The 22438-nt window shown below is 50.3% G+C and overlaps 1 protein-coding gene across 33 annotated transcripts in view; it reads left to right on the plus strand.

Annotated features, from left to right (window-relative positions):
* The window catches only part of MADD (MAP kinase activating death domain), a 38958-nt gene that overhangs the window by 13111 nt on the left and 3409 nt on the right, over positions 1–22438 (plus strand). For 3 of the 33 annotated variants that reach the window (XM_051965858.1, XM_051965857.1, XM_051965878.1), the window contains exons 9-33: positions 539–774; positions 935–1091; positions 1313–1416; positions 1505–1698; positions 2106–2374; positions 2631–2773; positions 4999–5100; positions 6492–6551; positions 6892–6994; positions 7230–7416; positions 8090–8240; positions 9268–9474; positions 10996–11049; positions 11987–12087; positions 12249–12332; positions 12641–12799; positions 16277–16385; positions 16686–16748; positions 16935–17055; positions 17148–17253; positions 17710–17820; positions 18441–18548; positions 20716–20880; positions 20999–21071; positions 21177–21283. In XM_051965858.1, coding sequence (XP_051821818.1) covers positions 539–774; positions 935–1091; positions 1313–1416; positions 1505–1698; positions 2106–2374; positions 2631–2773; positions 4999–5100; positions 6492–6551; positions 6892–6994; positions 7230–7416; positions 8090–8240; positions 9268–9474; positions 10996–11049; positions 11987–12087; positions 12249–12332; positions 12641–12799; positions 16277–16385; positions 16686–16748; positions 16935–17055; positions 17148–17253; positions 17710–17820; positions 18441–18548; positions 20716–20880; positions 20999–21071; positions 21177–21283 — 3274 coding nt within the window. The remainder of the gene's footprint in view (positions 1–538; positions 775–934; positions 1092–1312; positions 1417–1504; positions 1699–2105; positions 2375–2630; positions 2774–4998; positions 5101–6491; positions 6552–6891; positions 6995–7229; positions 7417–8089; positions 8241–9267; positions 9475–10995; positions 11050–11986; positions 12088–12248; positions 12333–12640; positions 12800–16276; positions 16386–16685; positions 16749–16934; positions 17056–17147; positions 17254–17709; positions 17821–18440; positions 18549–20715; positions 20881–20998; positions 21072–21176; positions 21284–22438) is intronic. The other 30 variants (XM_051965859.1, XM_051965879.1, XM_051965860.1 and 27 more) reach the window with 19 other exon arrangements.

Below are 22438 nucleotides of genomic sequence, written 5' to 3' on the forward strand. Positions count from 1 at the left end.
GCTGATTAATCAGCAGTAGCTACTGAGGAGAAGACAGACAGGTAGGATGAGAGGAAGGCATTGCTCTGGGAGTCATGGGAGGAGAGAGTATCTGACAAAAAGTGTTGAAAGCTACAGAAATGCAAGGAGGTTAAAGATGAAGAAAAGGCCATTGGAGTTCTCCATCTTGAAATGATTGGGAACCTTCAAGAGAGCAGTGCCTGTAGAATAGTGATGGTGGAAACTTGATTTCAAGGGCCTAAAGAGTGAGTAGATGATGAGAAATTATAGGCAGTGAGTACATATGACTGTTAGTGAAAGGGATGAGCTACGGGAGAATAGCTTGGGGGATGAGAGGGGTCAAAAAGTGATTTTTTTTAAGGACATATAAACCTGAACTTATTTGGGGGTTGGGGTTGACAAGTGGCTCATTCTTCTTCACGACTGGTTGTGGCTAAGGAGCAGCCTTAGGGGATTGCCAACAACCTTGGAGTCTAAAGGTTCTTCCTCCGTAGGGTGCTGGATGAATCATATAACCCACTGTCATCTGTCTTTTCAGGGTGGCCATGGTGAGATTCTTCAACTCCCCCAATGTGCTTCAGGGTTTCCAGATGCACACACGCACTCTGCGTCTCTTTCCCCGACCTGTGGTAGCTTTCCAAGCTGGCTCCTTTCTAGCCTCACGTCCCCGACAGACCCCCTTTGCTGAGAAATTGGCCAGGACCCAAGCCGTGGAGTACTTTGGTGAATGGATCCTCAACCCCACCAACTATGCTTTCCAGCGAATCCACAACAGTGAGTGCAGCTGCCCTTTCCCCGGGGCCCCTTCCCTTTCTCTCTCTTTCTGCCTCCTTTTTTTACCCTGCTTGTGCCCTGCCCTGTTCTTCATTGTTTGCTCCTTTCTGGCCTTGTCCTGTCTGCTGCCAACCCTGACCAGTCACGTCTCTCTGGGCAGACATGTTCGACCCGGCCCTGATTGGCGACAAGCCCAAGTGGTACGCCCACCAGCTGCAGCCGATCTATTACCGTGTCTATGACAGTAACTCCCAGCTGGCCGAGGCCCTGAGCGTGCCGCCCGAGCAGGACTCTGACTCTGACCCAACTGACGACAGGTGAGCAGTGCCTGGGGGGCAGCGAAGGCCGGTGGGCCATGACGGGCCCCCGGGCCCTGGGCAGGATGGTGCTTGCCTCCTCCTCCTCTAAGTGCCAGTAGGGCCAGGAGGTCGCCCTGCTTTCTAGCCTCCGTCCTGAGCTCTCAGAGTCTCTTTTCTGCACCCCTCCCACCTTGGGCACCAACAACTTTCTCTTGGGCTTCTCCCTCTTGACTTGGCAGTGGCAGTGACAGTGTGGATTACGATGATTCAAGCTCTTCCTACTCATCCCTTGGTGACTTTGTTAGTGAGATGATGAAATGTGATATCAACGGTGACACACCTAGTAAGTGCCAGGAAGCGGGCCAGCCCCGGGCAGGAGCTGGGGTTTGGGGTGGAGGGTCTGTGCCCTCTGAGCCCTGGAATCTTTGCAGATGTGGATCCACTAACACATGCAGCACTGGGTGACGCCAGCGAGGTGGCATTTGATGAGCTGCAGGGAAACCAGGGAGATTTGGAGGAACCCGGCCCAGACAGCGAGAATTCCCAGGACAACCCCCAGCCTCGTTCCAGCTCCAGCACGACGGCCAGCAGCAGCCCCAGTACCATCATTCACGGAGCCAATGCTGTGCGTAGGGCTGTGGAAGGGAAGAATGGAGCTAGGGCTAGGATCTGGGCCCCTTCTTGTGGGACAGTGACAGTACCTGGTTCCTTCCTCAGTGTTAGACTGGACTGGGTCTCTCTCATCCTTCTCCCTGTATCCTGTGTTTAAGTGTGGACTGTGGCTTAAAGGTTGCTCCTTAAAGGCTGCTCCTTCTAGGCTGCTTGTAAGTCTGTGACTGAAGCCCCGTTTTCACAGATCTCTGGGGAAGAAACATCATTAGGGTGAGGATGTCAGAGACTTTTCCCTATAGATATTTCCCATCAAAGCCCTGACATTAGGAACCTGCCTGGGGCTGGCTAGATTTTTGGTCAGAGGAGAACGCCAGAAGCCTCAGTCCTCCTCCCCTGACCATTGTGTGCCACGACCCGCAGGAATCTGCCGATTTTACCGAGGTGGAGGACAAGACAGCGACAGGATTCTCCAACCCCCTCCGTGCTTTGCCTCCCAGTTTTGGCAAATTAAGTTTGGATAAGCGTGAGGCAGAGAGTGGGGGCCCCCCAGAGGGATTGGGGCGCAGGCGCGACTATGACAATCCATACTTTGAACCTCAGTATGGATTTCCCACTGAGGAAGATGAAGATGAAGATGAGCAGGAGGAGAGTTATACCCCACGATTTCAACAAAACCTCAATGGCAGTAGGTGAGAGTTTGGGTTACTTTTGTGGGTGTGCCCACTAAAGAGCTTTTCAAAGGGCCTCTTACCGGCACTGGCCAGGGTGGGGAGGAGAATCAGAAAGGTCCATCAGTTGGAAGGTTCTCATGGTTCTGCTGTTCTCCTGGCATAGGGGTTTGGGGTCAGTTGGGGGCTGGTTGTAGCAACGTAGCTGGGCTCTGTACTTCTCCAAAGGTGAGGTACCTTGGCCTGGACCTGACAAGTGCCACTGTGCGTTTCCAAGGGCTCAAAAACTGCTGCGACCCAATAGCCTCAAGCTGGCAAGCGATTCAGATGCAGAGTCGGACTCTCGGGCAAGTTCTCCCAACTCCACCGTCTCCAACAACAGCAGCAATGAGGGCTTCGGGGGCATCATGTCTTTTGCCAGTAAGTGTCATGAGTTATGTGGATTTTTAAAAAAATGTACATGCCTTATATAGAGTTACTTAATCAATGTTGATTGAATTAGATTAAATTGAATTCCTCACCTGTCCCATCCTCTACATCCATGGTTGGGCTATAATTGAGGCAAAAGTTATGTAGAAGTTCTTCTCTGGAGTTTGGGTGACACTCTCAGGCCACAGGGAGATTTTGGTCATAGATCATTGCCAGACTCACATTGTTCTAAGGAAGGGGGAGGTAAGTGGAACTGTAGGAAGACTGCCTGTGTATGTTTGGCATACAGATAGCCCTTAAATTCTTTTTTGTTCATTCATTTATTTGTTCATTTGGACCTTTGGTGTTCACTGGAAACAAAATAGTTGCATGTTTACCTAAGATAGATCCTCAAAGGAGACATCTCGCCATATCCATCAGTTTCTTTTGCGTGGTTCAGATGCCTTAGTCAAGCTGGATTGGGATATAAACTCACTTCTTTTTCTTTGGAAAATTTCATCTTGTGTCTTGTTTTTTCATCACATACATTTCTGAATATATTCTTCTTCCCTCTACCTCCTCATTTTCTACCCAGTCCTTGGTAACAAAGGTTAAAAAAGAAAGGCATAAAAGTGGTTCACCAAAACTCATCAGCCCACCTGCCACATATGACCACATATGACATACCCATGTGACAGGGTATGCAGCATTCCATACAGAGTCCCTATTTCTGCAGGGAAGGGCAGGAGGAGCATCTTCTCTCTTTTCTGAACCAAGCTGATTATTATAATTGCACAACATTCGTTCTTTGTGTTTATTGCTTTTCTGGTTCTATCTACTTATCCCTGTGCCAAATCTCTGTGCCCCAGCGCTTCCCTAATTCTTCATCTCTGCCGTTCTCATGGTGCACTGACATCCCCCCACATTCACCGGGCTCAGTTTGTTTGGCCACTTCCTAATTGGTGGCAGCCACTTTATTTCTAGTCCACCATGACTACAAAAAATGCGTGGGACCATATACCTCTGTGGTATATATTTCCTAGCAGCAGGATCTCTGGGTAGAGATATTTTAGTTACTTTAGAAGCTGAATTTCATTCCTTTCTAGAAGGATTGGAGTGAATCTCCATCAATACTGCTCTGCCAGTAGTGAATTGGTATGTCTGCTTTCCTGCAGACCTTCTGACACTGACTCTTTCCATTCCTGATTATCCCGGTCAATTTGCTGAACCTAAAGTGAAAAGTTAGAGTTTTGTTGATTTTCATTTCTCTTATTATTTGTGGTTTGGAGCATGTGCTATGACATGTTTATTTTCTTATTCCTCCTTTCATATTGTGGGTCATAGAGGGGAGTTTTTATTTGGAAAATGGTTTGCGCTTCTTCTTTAATCACTTATGAATTGGAAAAATGTCTAACCCTTTCTTTGCTTAGTGAAGAAGTTTTTAATGACTTTGGAGGGTGTATATGGACCTACGTTTGGTATATAGAGAAGGGCGTTATGGGGGAGTAATGTAGCTTGATGGCTGGTAGTAGATTTAGAAAGGAAACCCAAGCAATGAGTACTGTTGTGAGATCAATCAGACGCTAGGACAGTCCTTCATCTAGAACCATTGCCATTCTAATTGTCTTTCTATGGCCTACTGGCTATATGGGGAGATTTCACTGATCATTTTAGGTCAAGCTGATGACTATGTCTTATTTTGTTATAAACAATAGCAGAAAAGCATGACCCAATAGAATTTCCATTTTGCCTGCCTCTAGGCTTGACCTTGTTTAGGTTAGATAAGAAACCCTGGGATAGACAATAGGTGGTGCAGTAGGTAGAGTACCAAACCTGGAGTCAGGAGGACTCATCTTCCTGAGTTCAAATCCAGCCTCATTTACTTGCTGTGTGATCTGAGTAAGTCACTTCCCCCTGTTTGCCTCAGTTCTTCATCTGTACGGTGAGCTAGAGAAGGAAATGGCCTACCACTCCAGTATCTTTGCCAAATAAAACCCCAAATGGGTTTACAAAGAGCTGAATATGACTGAAACAACTGAACAGTAGCAACCACAGACATAATAAGTAAGATGAACTGGACTTTGAAGGTCAGACTGTCTTTAAGAAGGAAGTGGGGCTGATTAAAAAAATGGCCGTCATGAGATGGGGAAGAGTGGTTTAACATATTCTAAACTTTGAAAGTATACTGCCATGTCTCTGATCCTCATGACCCCTTGTTCTAACCCTCTTCCTTGTAGGCAGCCTCTACCGGAACCACAGCACCAGCTTCAGCCTCTCAAACCTTGCGCTGCCCACCAAAGGGGCCAGAGACAAAACAACACCCTTCCCTAGTCTCAAAGGTAACCAATTAGAGTGCTTGAGCAATGATGGTGGAGACGGGGAGGGGTCTGAGTGTTGGATGGAGGCTATCCTGGGCCATTTTGTCTGGCCGTGGTCTCCACACATAAATTCTTGCATCTTCCTCTGCTCGGCACAGGCTGTAGTATATTGAGGGTTGTCAGGTAGATGTGGCTCTTAGCTCAAGGCTCAGGTAAGGCTACTCTGGGACGTTCCTCCTGTCATAAATAACCCCAGCATTTATTTAGCATAGGGCCTGGCTCATCAAAAGCACCACTGGAGAGGTAGATAAGGGTGTTAGACTAGGAGTTAGGAAAACTTGAGTTTATTCCTGCCTCAGATGCTAGCTCTGTGATCGTGTGCAGGTCACTTACCCTCTCTCAGCCTCAGTTTAATTTGTAAAATGTTTATGATAATAGTGCCTACCTCACAAGGAGGTTATGAGGATGATATCACTTTTCTGTAAAGTGCTTTGCAAACCTTAAAATGCATACAAATGCTGCTCTTATTGTCATGGTTGTCATCATCTTCGTCTGAATGAGAGATGGGCCAGCTATTTGCCATATTCCATGTTCAGAATTTCAGAGGAGCTGCTGGGAGGGCAGTGGCTGCTGAGAAGGTCGGGAAACCTCTTGGTTTGGCTTCTTGCCATTTCAGAGTTGGCCAAAGCCTGGTAGTTGGTTTGCTTCTGCTTGGAGTTCTGATGGTTAGGAAATAGCAGTGGTAACTAACAGTCTGAGTGGGTCTCCGGGTTTTCCTGGATATTGGGCCCAGGATACTGGGATTAGGCCAGATTGAGAAGGGATCTGACATATCCCCGAACTGGGAGAAAACAAAGGGAAATTGGAAAAAATGGCTTGTCCAGCTAGTTGGTGTTTCTGGGACCAGTTAGTCGGTGTTTCTGGGACCCGGGTGATGCTGTTGCGGTGTGGACTTCCACAGCTGGATGTAGTGGGGGAGGAGAAGGAGAATTCACGGTCCTGGCCTGCCATTTCACCCATTCGAAGGAAGCAGCAATGAATGCATGGCCACGCTCACTCTCATCCGCTTCGCTTATCTCCACCCCTTCTCCCCTGCTAGGGTGTCTGTTCCAGATGAGGATCACCTGGGGGGATTTCATGCGGTCGGCAGTCCCTCCTCTTTCCAGCATGTGGCTCTGGGGCCACTGGAGCTGCCGGCCTCCCTGTGCTGCTGTCCTCATTAGTGCTGGCTTTGAGCCTTTGCTCAACCAGCTCTGGGCCCTGCAGGGGAAGCCCCCAAAGGCGGCAGCCCCCGGAAGTGGGGCTCGAGGGCCAAGTGCTGGGTGCGTGGCGTCTCCTGGCTCCAGCTCCATTGAGGGGTGTAGGGGGTGGAGTATCGCGGTGCACCTACTAATTGTGTTTTTATGTCCCAGTATTTGGGCTAAATACTCTAATGGAGATTGTTACTGAAGCCGGCCCCGGGAGCGGTGAAGGTGGGTTTTGCCTGCGAGCTCTGCATGATCTTCTTTCCCGAGCATCTTCTGTGCCTGCCTGGGGGCCACCTTACCTGTGGGGCAAGCAGCCTCCAACGGGCCACCCGCCTCGCCCCGTCCCCCACGGTGCCTCTCGCTTGCCCGCAGCGTGCTACCGGTGCCGGGGACATGCATGTGGAGTGGCCTGGTTTCCGTTCCCACCTCCTCCATGCTCCCTTGGCTGGTTTCTGCCTCTGTGTGGCGCCTTGTTAGGAGGGGTGTGGGCCGTGGCTCCTCCGGGCAGCGTGCGCCAGCGCCGAGCCCGGAGAGTGAGGGGCCCCTTCTGCTTTCCTGGCTGCAGGAAGCCGGCGAGCCTTGGTGGACCAGAAGTCCTCGGTCATCAAGCACAGCCCCACAGTGAAGAGAGAGTCTCCATCTCCTCAGGGACGAGCCAGCAATTCCAGGTAACGGATGGCCAGGCAGCTAAGGCAGCAGAGTGGGTCTGCAGGGCGTCCATGAGGGCGGGAGGGGAAGGAAGAGGACCGGTGGGAGGGGGCAGCAGGGAGCTTCAGCACCCTCAGTGCCCCCCAGGCAGGATGGGCCTAGTTTTGGCTCAGGCTCCTTACTCTGGGGCAGCTGGTGATGGGTGAGCGGGCTGGGCCAGGGGCTGCCCCTCTAGAGCGGCTTGTGGCCCCGCAGCGAGAACCAGCAGTTCCTGAAAGAGGTGGTGCACAGTGTTCTGGACGGCCAGGGAGTGGGCTGGCTCAGCGTGAAGAAGGTGAGGAGGCTGCTGGAGAGCGAGCAGCTCCGAGGCTTTGTCCTGAGCAAGCTGAACCGCCTGGCGCCCCCCGAGGATGGCGCCCCCCAGGAGACGATCCCCGATGTGGTCAGTGAGCTCTCGGGGCAGGGCCGAGGGAGCCAGGCTGAGGGAGCCGGGCCTAGGGAGCAGGGCGGACCTGAGGGAGCCAGGCCTAGGGAGCCGGGCAGGCCTGAGGGAGCCAGGCCTAGGGAGCCGGGCAGGCCTGAGGGAGCCAGGCCGAGGGAATGGGACAGGGCCGAGGGAGCCAGGCTGAGGGAGCCAGGCCTAGGGAACTGGGGCAGGCCTGAAGGAGCCAGGCTGAGGGAACAGGGCCTAGGGAGTGGGGTGGGCCTGAGGGAGCCAGGCCTAGGGAGCCAAGCAGGCCTGAGGGAGCCAGGCCTAGGGAGCCGGGCAGGCCCCAGGAAGCCAGGTCGAGGGAATGGGACAGGGCCGAGGGAGCCAGGCTGAGGGAGCCAGGCCTAGGGAGCTGGGCAGGCCTGAAGGAGCCAGGCCGGCCTGAGGGAGCCAGGCCTAGGGAGCCGGGCAGGCCCCAGGAAGCCGGGCCGAGGGAGCCAGGCTGAGGGAACAGGGCCTAGGGAGCGGGGCGGGCCTGAGGGAGCCAGGCCTAGGGAGCCGGGCGGGCCCCAGGAAGCTGGGCCGAGAGAATGGGACAGGGCCGAGGGAGTCAGGCCAAAGGAATGGAGCGGGCTCCAGGAAGCCGAGCAGGGGCAGGTCCTAACCCCTGCCCTTGTCCTCTCAGGAGATAAGCCGCAAGGTCTACAAGGGGATGCTGGACCTTCTCAAGTGCATGGTGCTGAGCCTGGAGCAGTCCTACGCCAACGCCGGCCTGGGCGGCATGGCCAGCACCTTCGGCCTTCTGGAGATTGCCCAGACCCATTACTATAGCAAAGGTAAAGCCGACGGCACCCGTGTTCCAGGGCATCTCTGCGGCTTGTAGTCTTAGAGTCTGGGGCCCTTGGGGAAGTTAAGGGACTCGGCCTGGATGATCAGAAGCAGGACTTGAAGCAGGCCAGCCTCCTAGACACGCCCCCTTGCTGCCGGCCTTGTTTTCTTAGGAGGGGACAATTCACAGCCATGAGAAGCTCTTTGAGCCTGCTTCCTGTACTCCTGGCTCTGCCTCCATCACCTTGGCCCTTTATTCTTTTTTTTTTTTTAGTAAGACCAGACTATGTACATTCATTCAAGTACAATAAATTTAGTTTTTCAGTTTTATAATCATCTGTTAAAAACAAAAGTTTAGGTGCAATTTCAATGTTCTCATATACTTTCCAGTCCATTTCCCAGAGCAATAAAGTGTCTTTGTGCACTCCATTTTCTTTTTATAAGCAGCATTGTTTATAGAATGTTTCACTTCATAGTAAAACTGTTAATACACACTGTAGGTGAACACCATATTAAAACTTAACCCCAATAACTACAAAATTTCAAAAAGACTCGAAAGCATGCTAATTACTGTTTAAACACTTAACTCTATGATTCCTTGTATGGGAGTCATCAAAATAATTGGGAATAACTGACTCTGATTCCAAAAAGAGGAGCCTTTCTACCCTTCCAAAATATTAATAGTATATATTACAACTTAATCATTTCCCCTACATTTCAAAAGGAACTTTTATCTTCACTATCATTTTCATACTTTGAAAACCTAGGATCAAGGTTTAAAATAAATATTAGTACAATGCTACTATTAAATTGTTCTATAGGAAAAAAATGTATAGTCTTTTGCTTGTGGATATGTGATGGAATGTACTTCACGGTTAATTTTATTACATTAATTCTACTTTATATGTCACTGAATGAACATCCAAGTAAAACGTACCATCCGGATAAGAAGTAAGAAAATTTAAGGATGGCTCTTTATCCTTGACTCATTCTTCCTTCTTCTCTGGACACTCACCTCGGTATTCTTTTCCTCAGAGCCTGACAAACGGAAGAGAAGTCCCACAGATGGTGTGAACACCCCGGTTGGCAAGGATCCAGGCCTGGCTGGGAGAGGCGACCCAAAGGCCATGGCACAGCTGAGGGTTCCCCAGTTGGGACCACGGGCACCGAGTGCCACGGGAAAGGGCCCCAAGGAGCTGGACACCAGGAGCCTAAAGGAAGAGAATTTTGTGGCTTCCATTGGTGGGTATTACTGTGCTTGATATGGTGGACCGGTGCCAGCTTTGGAATCTTCCATCCAGAATCCTGTTCTTGTTTTTCCCACACTTCACTTCTAAGAGAGGAGGCTCTCCATCCCTTCCTAATACACTCTCATCCTTTATTCAGTCCCCTGTCACACCTTGAGTCTGCCTACACAGTGGGGGGGGGTCTCTCTCAAGGCTTGGAGGAGGTGGTAAGGAGGCTCCATTTTGGAATCTGGGCTGCACTTCTGACTTCCTTGCCTCGTTGGTGTCTGGAGTGTCTTTTCTGTACAGTTAAGAGGCCACGTGGGTCCCGGGAGGCTATGAGGCGTTGGTAGATGTGCCCAAAGTGAAAAAGTCTGGATCTCTGTAGCCCATTTTGTTCCCCATCCTTCCTATCCACTTCCAGGTCACAGTGCTGACTTCCATAGTGTCAGTCCAACAACCCTCACACTCCTTTATGTCTTTGGGATCTCTAGCTCGGAAGTGTAGCAATCTGAGCTAGTTTTTTAATCAATATCTTGGCCTTGACCTTGACTAAAGGCTTGATGGACTGAGATTTCTGCAGTCCCCATAGAGGAGAGAAAACCTGCAGCAATAGAGGGGGGAGCTCTCTGTGTACGACTCCCAAACCATCTGACCTTGAGCTGCCAAGGCCCTAACGTGCTCTTACTTTGGCCCTAGTCCCTGAACAATACACTTCATTCTGCCAACTACTTGTCACAACCCTCGGTGTTTGCTGCTTTATCACTAGAAGGTGGTTATGGATAAAACTCAGGTCTAACCAGTGCTTGGCCTTGCCCAGTGGGAGCAAAGCCCTGCCCAGCTCAGTGAGAGACCCTTCTCACCTGACGTCTCCTGAGGGAAGACTTCCTGAATCGTGAGATCAAAACTCTCTTCTTTAGCTCTATAAAATGCTATTCTGTAATTCTCCCATGTCCCCTCTGACATTTGCCAGAAGGGAGGGGGAAAACTTGGCTTCTGTTGGACCTCCAGACAATCTGGAGCATTCAGTAGAGGCTCGAGCTAAGCTGTGAGTCCAGCTGACTAGCCGAGGAACGAGGACTAGCTCTGAGGCTTCTGGAGGGGGGAAGGCAGACTTTGAGGGGGAAGAGTTCTTTTGCCAGCTGCTGGGGGATAGGTCGCTAGCTAAATAAATAGGCCTCCATCCATCCCTAAGCCATCAGTGAGTTAATCATGTCTGCATTCAAGCTCTTGAAAATCTTTCACTGCTTGTTTGTTGCCCAAATAAGCAGTTTCCTTCAGCGTGAGTCTAAAAATTACCTTGTCCAAAAAAAGGCAATTTCATGTCCTTTTCACCCAAGACAAGGCCCTGCTGTCCCGATGACGTAGGAAGCTTGATGCCCTCCGTTCTTTAGTCTGTAGAGAGGCGTTGGGCCTCTCGATTTGGGCTGTAGCCTGGCCTGGATCTCCTGGGGTGGGGTGGGTTTCCATTCCGCCTGTCTGACCAGCCTCTGACTCTCTCTGTCTTTCTCTCCTGCTTGCATTGCATCTGGGGTAGAGTTGTGGAACAAGCACCAGGAAGTGAAAAAACAAAAAGCTTTGGACAAACAGAGTAAGGAACAAACGCCCCCTCCCTGCCCCAAAGTTCCCCATACCTGCCAACTCCCCAGGCCCAGCTGGAGCAAGCTTACTGCGGCAACCTATCCAAATTTGCTCTAGGGGATATTTGGAATAAGTGTGAGCAGGTAGGTGGTATGTGGATTTACAGGTATGAGGCCCGGAGACCCCTTCTCCCCCTCATAGCTAGAGTTCCCATGGAGTAAATCCCGGGGACCTGGTTCTCTGTGCCGTCACAGTTGGTGGGGAGAACGCTTGCTTGTCTCAATCCCTTGTTGGAAGCCGTCTCCCTCACCTACAAGAAGGCTTCTGGGCACAGTTGGCAGAGATGGGTGCTGCCCCTCCTGTGTTGAGTCTGTAGCTGCACCTCCCTCCCTGGTGCCTTGCCTAAGGGTGCTTTCTTGCTTTCTGTCATTCTGTCCTTCTGCCATCCCATTGTGGGGGTGTGGGGGAAGAGGAAGTGGGAGGCCTTTGTCTTAGATCTGGAGACTTGGAGGAGGCCGAGCAATGTCCAGTGACACAAGTGCTATTCCTTTGCCTCGTGGACATTGCCTTCTCAAGCCTTTTCAGACTTTCACTTGGGAGCCACTGCGTGACCTTCAGTTGCCTCAGGCACCAGTGGAGTTCAAGCCGTGAGTGCAGTGATGTGTGGTTTAGACTTTTGTGTCTGGGACTGGCCTACCCAGGGTTGGCCTAGCACAAGCAGAGGGTTACAGAGCCCCATGGAGTCAGGTTGGATGCTTCTCAGTTGGCTTTTGAGGAATCTGGGGGCCTGTTTATCCAGTGGGACATGAGGAAAGCAGTCCCTGGAAAGGTGGCTGGGACTTTGCTGAACAGAAAAGCTGTTCTGTTCCCTCTGTCCTCTCACCATCCTGTCCCTGTGCCCATGATCCATGCAGCCTGGTAACCAGATATCCCCTCCCTATCCTCAGGGCCTGAAGGAATTAAACCTGTCTTTGACCTTGGTGAGACAGATGAGAAAAAGTCCCAGATCAGTGCAGACAGCGGAGTGAGCCTGCTGTCCGGTTCGCAGGTTTGTGACAACCCTGTCGGGGGCTGGATCTAGGTTGCCATCTTAGCCCTGTCCTGTGATCTCTCCTGGAAGGGAGAGCACTGAGGTGGGGGAAAGAGGAAATGAGGGCTTCTTATGGAGACTGCAGGTAGAACAAGTAACTCGTCTTTCTCTAATTTCAGAGAAGTGACCTGGAATCTACCATTGGCGCAGGCCCCGCAGTTATGATCCGAAGCACAAGCCAGGATTCTGAAGTTAGCACTGTGGTAGGGGAACACCACACTGGCATGTCGGGTGTAGGGAATAGAGAAAGGCTTAGAGACTCACCCTGGTTTCAGTCCAACAGGGCTCCTACTCTGGTCCTGCCCGTTCATGGAAAGGTCTGTCTGAATTGGGACCAGACCTCGAGGCGCCCACACTGACAGTTTGTAAATAACAAAGTACTTCTTGGGAGCCCTTGACCCTTTGGGGTGACAACTGCTTAAGAGTTTCAGCAACTTAGAAATTCCTTGTTCCTTGTTAGAGAATGTCTTTGCCTTGGGGAGCCTCCCTTATTGTTCGTTTCCTCCCCCAGGTGAGTAACAGTTCTGGAGAAACATTGGGAGCAGACAGTGATCTGAGCAGCAATGCAGGTGACGGACCAGGTGGTGATGGCAGTGCCCACTTGGCAGGACTTCGTGGCACTGTGTCTGACAGCGAAATTGAGACCACTTCTGCCTCGGGAGCCATCTTTGTAAGCTTTATTTTCTGCCCAGGGAAGGCCGTTTCTCTTGTCCAGACAGAGACAGGGCTAAGGATATCCTTGATCTAATTAAGTCCTTCAGACTTTTTTCTTCCTCACAGAACTGTATGAATCCACTGTCTGGGCTGTTTAGAGTAGAGGTTTCAAACATGTGGCCAAACAACATTCCCGAGTGTGATCTGAACCAAATTAAAATGTAGTTGGAAAATATTTACCAAAATATATAGAAATACAAGAAAATGTAGATAATGCTATACTTTAAAACTAAGTCAGTAGATGGTTTGCAGGGACCCTTATGTATGGAGTAATGGTCCCTCTTTCTATTTTGACACCACTTGTTTTAGTAACATTCTCTTCAACAATCATTTGGACCCCTAGCCTAATTATAAGATGAATGTGTAAAACACTCAAAACAATTACCTAATATCAAGGCAGTGATTTAAGATCATTTAGAACTAGTCAACAATAACAAGGTCAGAGCTGAATTGGTCTATACTACTGTAGAATTTCTCAGTCAACATTTATCAACCTCTGGAGTGTAGTCAACTCTGGAGATACAAAAAAACCAAAAAAGCCCCCAAACCTCTGTCCTTGAAGACTTACATTCTATGAAAGAAAACAACATAGAAATCAGAATTTACAAGACAAATTAAAAGTTGGATGAAGAGGAGATGGAGTTAACAACTTGGGGAACAAGAAAGCCGCCTGCAGGAGGTGATGCTTATGCTGAGTCTTGAAGGAAGCTAGAGCTTCTAAGAAAAGGGGTTGAGGAAGGAAAGCATTCTGGGCAGAAGGAGTCAGCCTTTGCAAAGGACTCAAGATGTGAGATGGATTGTTGTATGTGAGGAGCTGGTATGGTTGGCTCACCAGCTGCACAGAGGGGAGGAGGATGTGAAAAGACTGGAAAGCTGGGAAGGGTTTTAAATGACAAACGAGATTTTATATTGAGTCAGGAAACAATAGGAGTCATTGCCATTTATGTAATTGGGGGTGAGGGTGACATGGTCAGACCTGTGCTTTAAGAAAATCCCTCTTGGGGGCAGTTAGGTGGCGCAGTGGATAGAGCACCAGCCCTGAAGTCAGGAGGACCTGAGTTCAAATGTGGCCTCAGACACTTCCTAGTTGTGTGAACCTGGGCAAGTCACTTAACCCCAATTGCCTCAGTAAAAAAGAAAGAAAGAAAATCCCTCTGGGAGGCAGGTGGAGACAATACTGGTGTGGGAAGAGGCTTTTGAAATAGTCCAGCCAGTTAGAGTCTGAATAAGGTTGGTGACTTGGTGTGTGTGAGGGAACACTTTCTTCTTTGAAATGGAGAGATTTGGAAACTTATGGGAACTGTGGGGTGAATGAAAGACAGAATTCAAGGATATGGCCACAGTTATGAGCCTGGTAGTGCCTTTTCTAGTAAGAAGGAAGTGTAGGGGAAGGGAGGGGTTTGGGGGTACAAGCTAATGAGTTCTATCATGAACATATTGAATTTGAGGTGCTTACAGGACATCAGTTTGAAATACCCTACAGGTAACTTAGTCCTGGATAACTAGGTCTGGGACTCATCTGTAGAGAACCCATGGGAGCTGACAAGATCTCCATTTGAGAAAGAATAGAGAGCCACCTAGGACAGACCTTGGGAGAAGCCTAGGACAGTTAGTGCTCATGTCAAGGAAGAAAATCCCGCAAATGAGACTGAAAAAGGATTGGGCGGACGGGACGGAGAACCGAGAAAGCAGGCTTGGGCAAACCCAAGGAGCGGATTTTCTGGAGGAGATAGATGGTCAGCATGTCAGGAAGGAGGAGGCCATTAGCGGGGGCATTTAAGAGATCATTAGTAACTTTGGGTAGAACGGTTTTGAGCAAAAATGTTGGACCCGGAATACAAATCAAAATACAAATACAAAAAGAATGAGAGGCCAGAAAACTGATTATCAATCAACTAAAATGTGTTTATCAAGCATCTACAGTGTGCCAGTCACTTTGAGAAAAACAAAAATATAGTCCTTGCTCTTAAGGAGCATGTGTTCTAAAGGAGGAGACCACGTGCAACTGTGCACATACAAAGTAAAGACAGAATAAATGGGAGGGAATTTAAGAGGGGAGTTTCTAGCAGTGACTAGGAAAGAGCTCTTTTACGATGGCTTCTGGTTTAGACCTCTTGAGTTTGAATTGCTTATGGATCATCCATTCAAAGTGCTGGGGTGGCACAGAAGTCTCTCATCATGGAGGTAGAATGCCCTACAGCTACCAGAAAGGAATTGGGGGAATCACTTGTTTCAGTTGTTCCTGCCAACTCACTGGGAAGGTCCTCGTGGCTGCTCTTTTCTGGCAAGTCAGGCTGGAAAGCCCTGGAAGGCCAACGGTCTTGCTGTAGCTCCCACCAGAAGGCACTAGCCAGCTGCCCTTGTGTTTCTTTCTCTCATCCACGTCTAAGTGAGGCTGCCTTTTCCACAATGGTTTCTCATTAAGCAGTCAGTTTGTTGAATTCGGCTCTCCAGCTCATTTGCCGTTTTGTCGGTCAGAGATGGGAAGGAGAGATCCCCAGGGGAGCCTCGGGCTTTGGTGACTGTTGGTCTGTGGGGAAGCTAGAACATGACATTTAAGTGGAATCAATTATTAATACTGATGATCATTCTCACCTGCAGGGCCTTCTATATATGTTCTGTTAATAAAAGAGAGTATTACTGTCCTGTAGCTTAGGGTGGGGAGTTGACCTGAAAGCTGACAGTATTATGCAAATGCCCAATCTAATCTAACTGGTTTTAATGAGCATTTCAAGTCATCCCATAACTTCTATGTGAAGCGTTCAGAATTTAGATGGGATGGTATTTTAAGACATGGTATATATATCTACAGTCTAGCAAGCATCCACTTGACTGTGTCCCTAGGAGCCCAGAAGGCTTTCTGGCTGTTTCTGTCACTGCCCCTGGTGTGAAATTCATCCTTGCTGTGGGGCCCGCAAACTTCAGTTATTTGGGAGGTTGGCTTGCTGAGAACAGTTGCCCAAACATTTTGATTCCTAATAGTGGGGTTTGAGATCAATTATTTTGAGCCACCATTGTCTAGGAAATAGACTGTAGCTCTGTCATCAGTTTGCAGTATTACATTGGCCAATTGTTTTTTCTCTGCCTGCTTCAGTTTCATTCCCTATCCTTTATCTGATTGGTAAAGGATACTGGGAGAATGAATGTTCTTGTTAATGCTATAGAAACCCTATCTGACTTTTCCTTGAGTCAGGTAGGGACTCAAACAAAGAGTGATAAGAAGGAAAAGCTTAAAAAAAAAAAAAAAGAAAGAAAAGATAAATTGAAAGTTTAGGTAACAATGTAAATGGCAGTAATGGAAATTACCATTTCAGACTGTTTGGTAAGGCCTAAGAGAGAGCAGAAAAGCAGCAGTTACTGGGCTGTTTAGAGTAATAGCCCCGCAATGGTCAGTCGGGCCTGTGGCAGCTGATCTCCCATCTCTTCCTTATAGGGCAAAACCCACAGTCTGAAGCCAAGTACAAAGGAGAAAGCAGTGGGCAGCCCCATCCGTCCTTTTGAAGATGTGAGCCAGCGTGTCTACCTCTATGAGGGACTCCTAGGTGAGTGGGGCAGAGCTGCCCTGGGCAGACCAGGCTCGGACGGGCTAGTTAGGGCCAAGGGCGAGCAGGCACTGAGGCCGTCGGAACTGATCAGTTCCCTGGGAGCTGGTACAGTCAGCCAGGTCACACATAGCAATCGCCCGTTTGAAGATAAAAGGTTTGCTGGGGTAGGAAGGAATGAGCCATGAGCGATCCTGGATGAATGTGCTAGACTTTGGTGTTTATCAACGTCCTGTTTATCTTTCTTTTCCTGTATTCCCTCCTTTGCTGCCATGACCCTTCCTGCTAATAACTTGGTAGGAAGGGACAAAGGATCCATGTGGGACCAGTTAGAGGATGCAGCTATGGAGACCTTCTCTATGAGTAACCACCTTTCCTTGTGTATCTGTCTTTTCCACCTTCCTGGGAGGGGCTGGTTTCAGCCGTAGATTGGGGATAGAGTCCTATGCTCCTTTCTTCCTTGGGGGTTTGAGGTGGCTCCCTTCCCAGGCCAAGTGGCCGTATCCAAATGGCTCATTGGAGCTCCTGAGCAGCCTCTCTGGTATTCAGGTAAAGAACGTTCTACCCTGTGGGACCAGATGCAGTTCTGGGAAGATGCCTTCCTGGATGCTGTGATGTTGGAGAGAGAAGGGATGGGCATGGATCAGGGACCCCAGGAAATGATCGACAGGTACAGACCACAGTTTGGACCACACGAACCCAGATTCTTCTGCTTCCTATCGTGCTACTGCCAGGCTGACTTGATTCTTTTTCCCTGGGCAGGTATCTGTCCCTGGGAGAACATGACCGCAAGCGCCTGGAGGATGATGAAGATAGATTGCTGGCCACACTCCTGAACAATCTCATCTCCTATATGCTTCTGATGAAGGTAATGAAAGCTGTGGAATCTGGTCCGCTTGAGCCTTGTTACTGTGGCTGCTGGAAGGACCGGGCCTGTTCTGAGTCGCACTGAGTTGCAGCATCCAACTGCAGCCCTTGCTAAGGCTGTGAAAGTCTGACGCCAAGTCCAAAGGCTTGCCATCAGGCAGTGGGCAGCCCTGGAATGGGTGAAGGTCTGCCCTGACCAGATCCAGAACGTGCCAAGATGCTAAGGGACACTCACTTCTCTAGGAAAGTGTTGTGGCTCATGGCCTTGCCAGAGCCGGCTTACTTCCAATTACGCTGGCAAAACAGCACCATGCTGTTACTCAAGATGATCTTTGCCACTGTTCCTTTCTCAATTCTAGGGACATACTCACTCCATAGTCCTCTTTTCCCCCCCAGAGAACTGAACCTTTGGTTGGGGGCTGCTCTCTGCTAACAAGGTCTTACTTTGGCTTCCTAGGTGAACAAGAATGACATCCGGAAGAAGGTGAGACGCCTGATGGGGAAATCTCATATTGGGCTTGTTTATGGCCAGCAGATAAATGAAGTGTTGGATCAGTTGGCCAGCCTGGTGAGTCCACGCTGCACTACCCTTCTCCATCCTCATCCACCCTCTATTTAAGAAAGGCAGATAGTCCTAAGGGAGGTAGGGAAGAGGACCTTGTAGAGCTGGGCCCCTTGAGCCTGATGATATCAAGGGGTTTCCTCTTGGAAGGCGGCTTTTAAATGTATAAAATCCCCAGGAGAACAAGGGAAATCAACTGTATTGGAATACAGGTATCAGAATATGAAAAAAACAGACAAGCAAAGCTCATGAACTCCAGACTAAGATTGCCTGTTCCTGAGAGCTTGTCTCTTGGTTTATTCCCCGATGGAGAGCCTGGCCATTCCGTTGGACTCCAGAGGCACTAGTTTATTCTGATTTGGAGCACTGGCCAGAAGGCCTTACTGAGCCCAAGGACATAGTCTTGTCAGTACAAACACTTATCTTTGAGATGTCCCTGGAAGAGGGAGGGTCAGGGGGTCTCTTCAAAGTGGGAGGTGTTCCTGAGAGCTAAGACCAGAGCTAACAGTGAGACCATGCTCAATAGAGGCCCATTCTTAGCCCCAGTATTGACCAGCTCCAGTGCTTCCACCCAGAGTCCTTAACTGAGATCAAGGACAGTCCCTAAAAGATGTCTCCTCCACTAGAATGGGCGGGACGTGTCTCTGCAGCCGAGCGGCAGCCGTCACATCAAGAAGCAGACCTTTGTGGTGCATGCAGGGACGGACACCAGTGGGGATATCTTCTTCATGGAGGTGGGTGTCGGTTGGAAACATGGAGAATAAATAGAATTCTTCCAGCTGAGAAACCAGAGGACATTTGTCCGAGGAGTCATAGGATTATAGGAGACTAGAGCTAGGGCAGAAGTGCACGCGAAATCATTGTTGCTTAGTGATTTCAGGATACAATTATTAGCTCCCTCTCCACCCCTCCACCCCCTCCATATAAATTTACACTGGAATAAAATAAATTAGAAGAACATTCCAGTTTGGCTCATTTGGACTTGATTTTCCTGACAATCAAGAGGCCAAATAGAGGCGGCCTATCTAGCTATTTGTTTATTTTTAAGGTTTTTTAGGAGGCCTTTCTTTTTTCTTTTTTTAGAAACTTTTTATTGATAGAACCCATGCCAGGGTAATTTTTTACAGCATTATCCCTGATTTTTCCCCTTCCTCCCTGCACCCCCTCCCCCAGATGGCAAGCAGTCCTATACATGTTGAATAGGTTATAGTATATCCTAGATACAATATATGTGTGCAGAACTGAACGGTTTTCTTGTTGCATAGGGAGAATTGGATTCAAAAGATATAAATAACCCAGGAAGAAAAACAAAAATGCAAGCAGTTTATATTCACTTCCTAGTGTTCTTTCTTTGGGTGTAGCTGCTTCTGCCCATCCTTGATCAATTGAAAGTGAATTAGCTCTCTTTATCGAAGAGGTCCACTTCCATCAGAATACATCCTCAAACAGTATAGTTGTTGAGGTATATAATGATCTCCTGGTTCTGCTCATTTCACTCAGCATCAGTTCATGTAAGTCTCGCCAGTAGGAGGCCTTTCTTGAAAAAAAAAATGTAAGCCACAGGCTGATGGGGCTGTGGAAGGGGCTGGCAGTCTCTGGTGGACTACACCTGCCCTGTCAGTCCTTGGCTGGATGGCCCAAAGGGGATGCCAGTTCTAGCTCACTGGGGACTTGGAGGCACTTTCCCTGTGACATGTTTGTGAAGAGCCTCATTCCCTCAGCTCCAGTCGGGAACTTTGCACAGGGGCTCAGAACTTGCCATACCCCTCCTGCCAGGGCTTCCCAGCCATGCTCTGGATCCAGGGCAGTCCCAGCTCCCCAGAAGCGCGCCAGCCCCAGGATAGGGCTCCATACAACCGTACCCTTTGCCTGTCTGATGCTGACCATGGTGAGGTCATAGAGCGTTGCCCAAAGCTCATGGGCTACAGTGGAGAGCAACAGGTGCCCTTCCCATGCCCTGAGCTAAAGACTCATCACACTGGTGTCTTTTAAACATCTGAAACACGTCCTGGTGCCCCGAGCATGTCTTTGCCTCCTCTCAGGCCCGTTGGCTTATTGCTCTGGCATATAGGACATTGTGGTCCTTTCTGTTTTCCAGGCTGTGAAATGGAAACATATTTGGTTTAAAATCACAGCCAAGCCATATTTAACTTATATCGGATTACTTGCTGTCTTGGGGAGAGAGAATGTAAGGGAAGGAGGGAGAAAAGCCTGGAACACAGACTTACAAAAACAAATGTTGAAAATGATCTTTACATGTATTTGCAAGATAAAATATTACCCCCCAATTTTTTAAAAATAGTTCTATGAGATAAAAAACCCCAAAACCCAACTAAGCTGTAGTAGAATTTAGGAGCTTCCAGTTCTCGTTGAGCTGCTTTGACCTTCTCTCTTTCATGGCCCCGTATCTCCACAGGGTTCTTGGAATCCACAGTAAACTCTCTTGAATATTAACATTCTCTTTGCGGCCTTGGGTGTCTTTGGTACCAAAAGTATTTCTATTCCCTTTTCATGAGCAAAGTACTTTGAAGCCATTTACAGAAATGAGTCATTTTCTCTAAAACACATTCAACCTTGCAGAGCTAAACGCAGTAGTCCTAGGCAGGACGTATTTGTCAAATGGAATAATACCAGGGAAGTCTGAGGGACTGGGATTTATTCAGAAGTGGTAGAAAAAGTGGCAGAAGCCCCTAGAGGTGCCTTCATGATGTCCCCGGGACATCAGAAGTGGGCAGGGCCGGGCGTATCCTTCCCACCCCACCAGGCTTCTTCCTGAAGGCCTCTCAGGAGGCTCCGGAGGAGTGGAGGCTGAGGGTGGTGCAGCTTGGGGCAGCCGGGACCTGGCCAGGAGCCCCTCGGAGGGGCCCGGGGGGCCGCTGAGCCCGCATGTGTCCCCTGCAGGTGTGCGACGACTGCGTGGTCTTGCGTAGCAGCATCGGGACGGTGTCTGAGCGCTGGTGGTATGAGAAGCTCATCAACATGACCTACTGCCCCAAGACCAAGGTGCTGTGTCTGTGGAGACGGAACGGACCCGAGACGCAGCTGAACAAGTTCTACACCAAGAAGGTGCAGGCCGCGTCCCCTGGGCTGGGGGGTGCGGGGGGGCCCTTACATGGCTCAGATGGGGCGGGGGGAGGTGGACTGGGCTGGGCTTTGGCCTAACTCCCCCTACCATGTGCTGCAGTGTCGGGAGCTGTACTACTGTGTGAAGGACAGCATGGAGCGAGCCGCGGCCCGACAGCACAGCGCCAAGCCAGGTGAGACCCCCCCCCCCGACGCCTCTCAGAGGCAGGGCCTTTCTGGGGGGTCAGAATGCCGACAGGGAGCTCCCCGGGGCCTGACAGCCTCCTTCCTCAACACAGGTCCCGAGCTGGGCGGTGAGTTCCCAGTGCAGGACATGAGGACAGGCGAGGGTGGCTTGCTTCAGGTTACGCTGGAGGGCATCAACCTTAAGTTCATGCATAGCCAGGTAGGTTGGCAGGAGCAGCAGGAGGCCCTGCAGCCCACTCCTTGTGTGCGGGGCAGGGCCCCCAGGGCCACCCCAGGGAAGAGAGAGAGAGAAAGAGAGAGAGGGACAGCTGGTGCCCGTGGCGGGCCTGGGCCACGGGCAGCCAGAGGGAGCAGGAGATCGGGGCCAGGCTCCTGAGGGCAGTGTGAGGGCGAGCGTCTCCCTCGACCCCTCTTCGTGTCCCCCCCACCCTGGCTCTTGGGGTGCTTTTCTTTGCTTGGTGCGATCTGTTCTGTGAGTGTGGCCCGACCCGTCTTTCCGTGTGTGAAGCTGGTGTCTGTCCTCCGCACTGGGGGTCCTTGCCTCTCCCCTCCCGCAGATGCTTCCCTTCCCCAGCTCCTTCCCTTACCGGTCCCTGACTCCGCAGGCCCTCCGGACACAGCGGCCCCCTCCGCCTCTCCCCCGTGTGCTTCCATTATAGGACCCATGACTTCTTCCTCTCGGTCTTTTTTAACACCGTGTTCCTTTTCCTTAAGCTAATTCCATTCTGCAGCCAGCGCCTCCTCCTGGGCCCCTTTCAGCTGTCTCTTCAGCCAGGTGGCTTCCCTCCCCTTTCCCCGCTGTGCTCCCGCCTCTCCCTGGGGTCCCGAGCCATAGCTGCTCATATGTCTCCACTGCTGTCCCCGGGTGGGCAGGGGATGCCCAGCGAAGGTGACCCTGCCGTAGGACCGGGACCTTCTCTCAGCTCCCGGCCTTTCTCCGCTGCTGATTTCAGCAGAACCCTCTGGGCAGTGGGGGGTGCCCAACTAGCTCCCCAAGTGCCTTTCCATTGTGGGGCTTGGGGGGAATCGGTCTAGGGAGCTGACCTCAGGCCTGCCCATATCCAGAAGGGTTTCAGGCCTTCGGGAAAAGGGCGCCCGTGCCCTCTGTATCCCTCTTCCAGCCCGATGAGGCTTGGCCGCCCCTCCCCTCACGGTCTCCCACTTATCCTCTTGGGCCCCGTAAATATGGCTGCCCCGACTGGATGTCTGCACACTGTCCTCCATGCTGTCCCAGGGAGAAAGGGCTTCGAGCCCCGACTCCAGTCCTCGTGGCCTCCTTTCCTCTTCCGCCCATAAATTGGAGGCAGTGCGGGCCTTAGAAAGGTGTGCCCCCAATTCTGGCCACCAGTCAGTA

This window comes from Antechinus flavipes, chromosome 6 (assembly GCF_016432865.1).
Source record: "Antechinus flavipes isolate AdamAnt ecotype Samford, QLD, Australia chromosome 6, AdamAnt_v2, whole genome shotgun sequence".
NCBI lineage: Eukaryota > Metazoa > Chordata > Mammalia > Dasyuromorphia > Dasyuridae > Antechinus > Antechinus flavipes.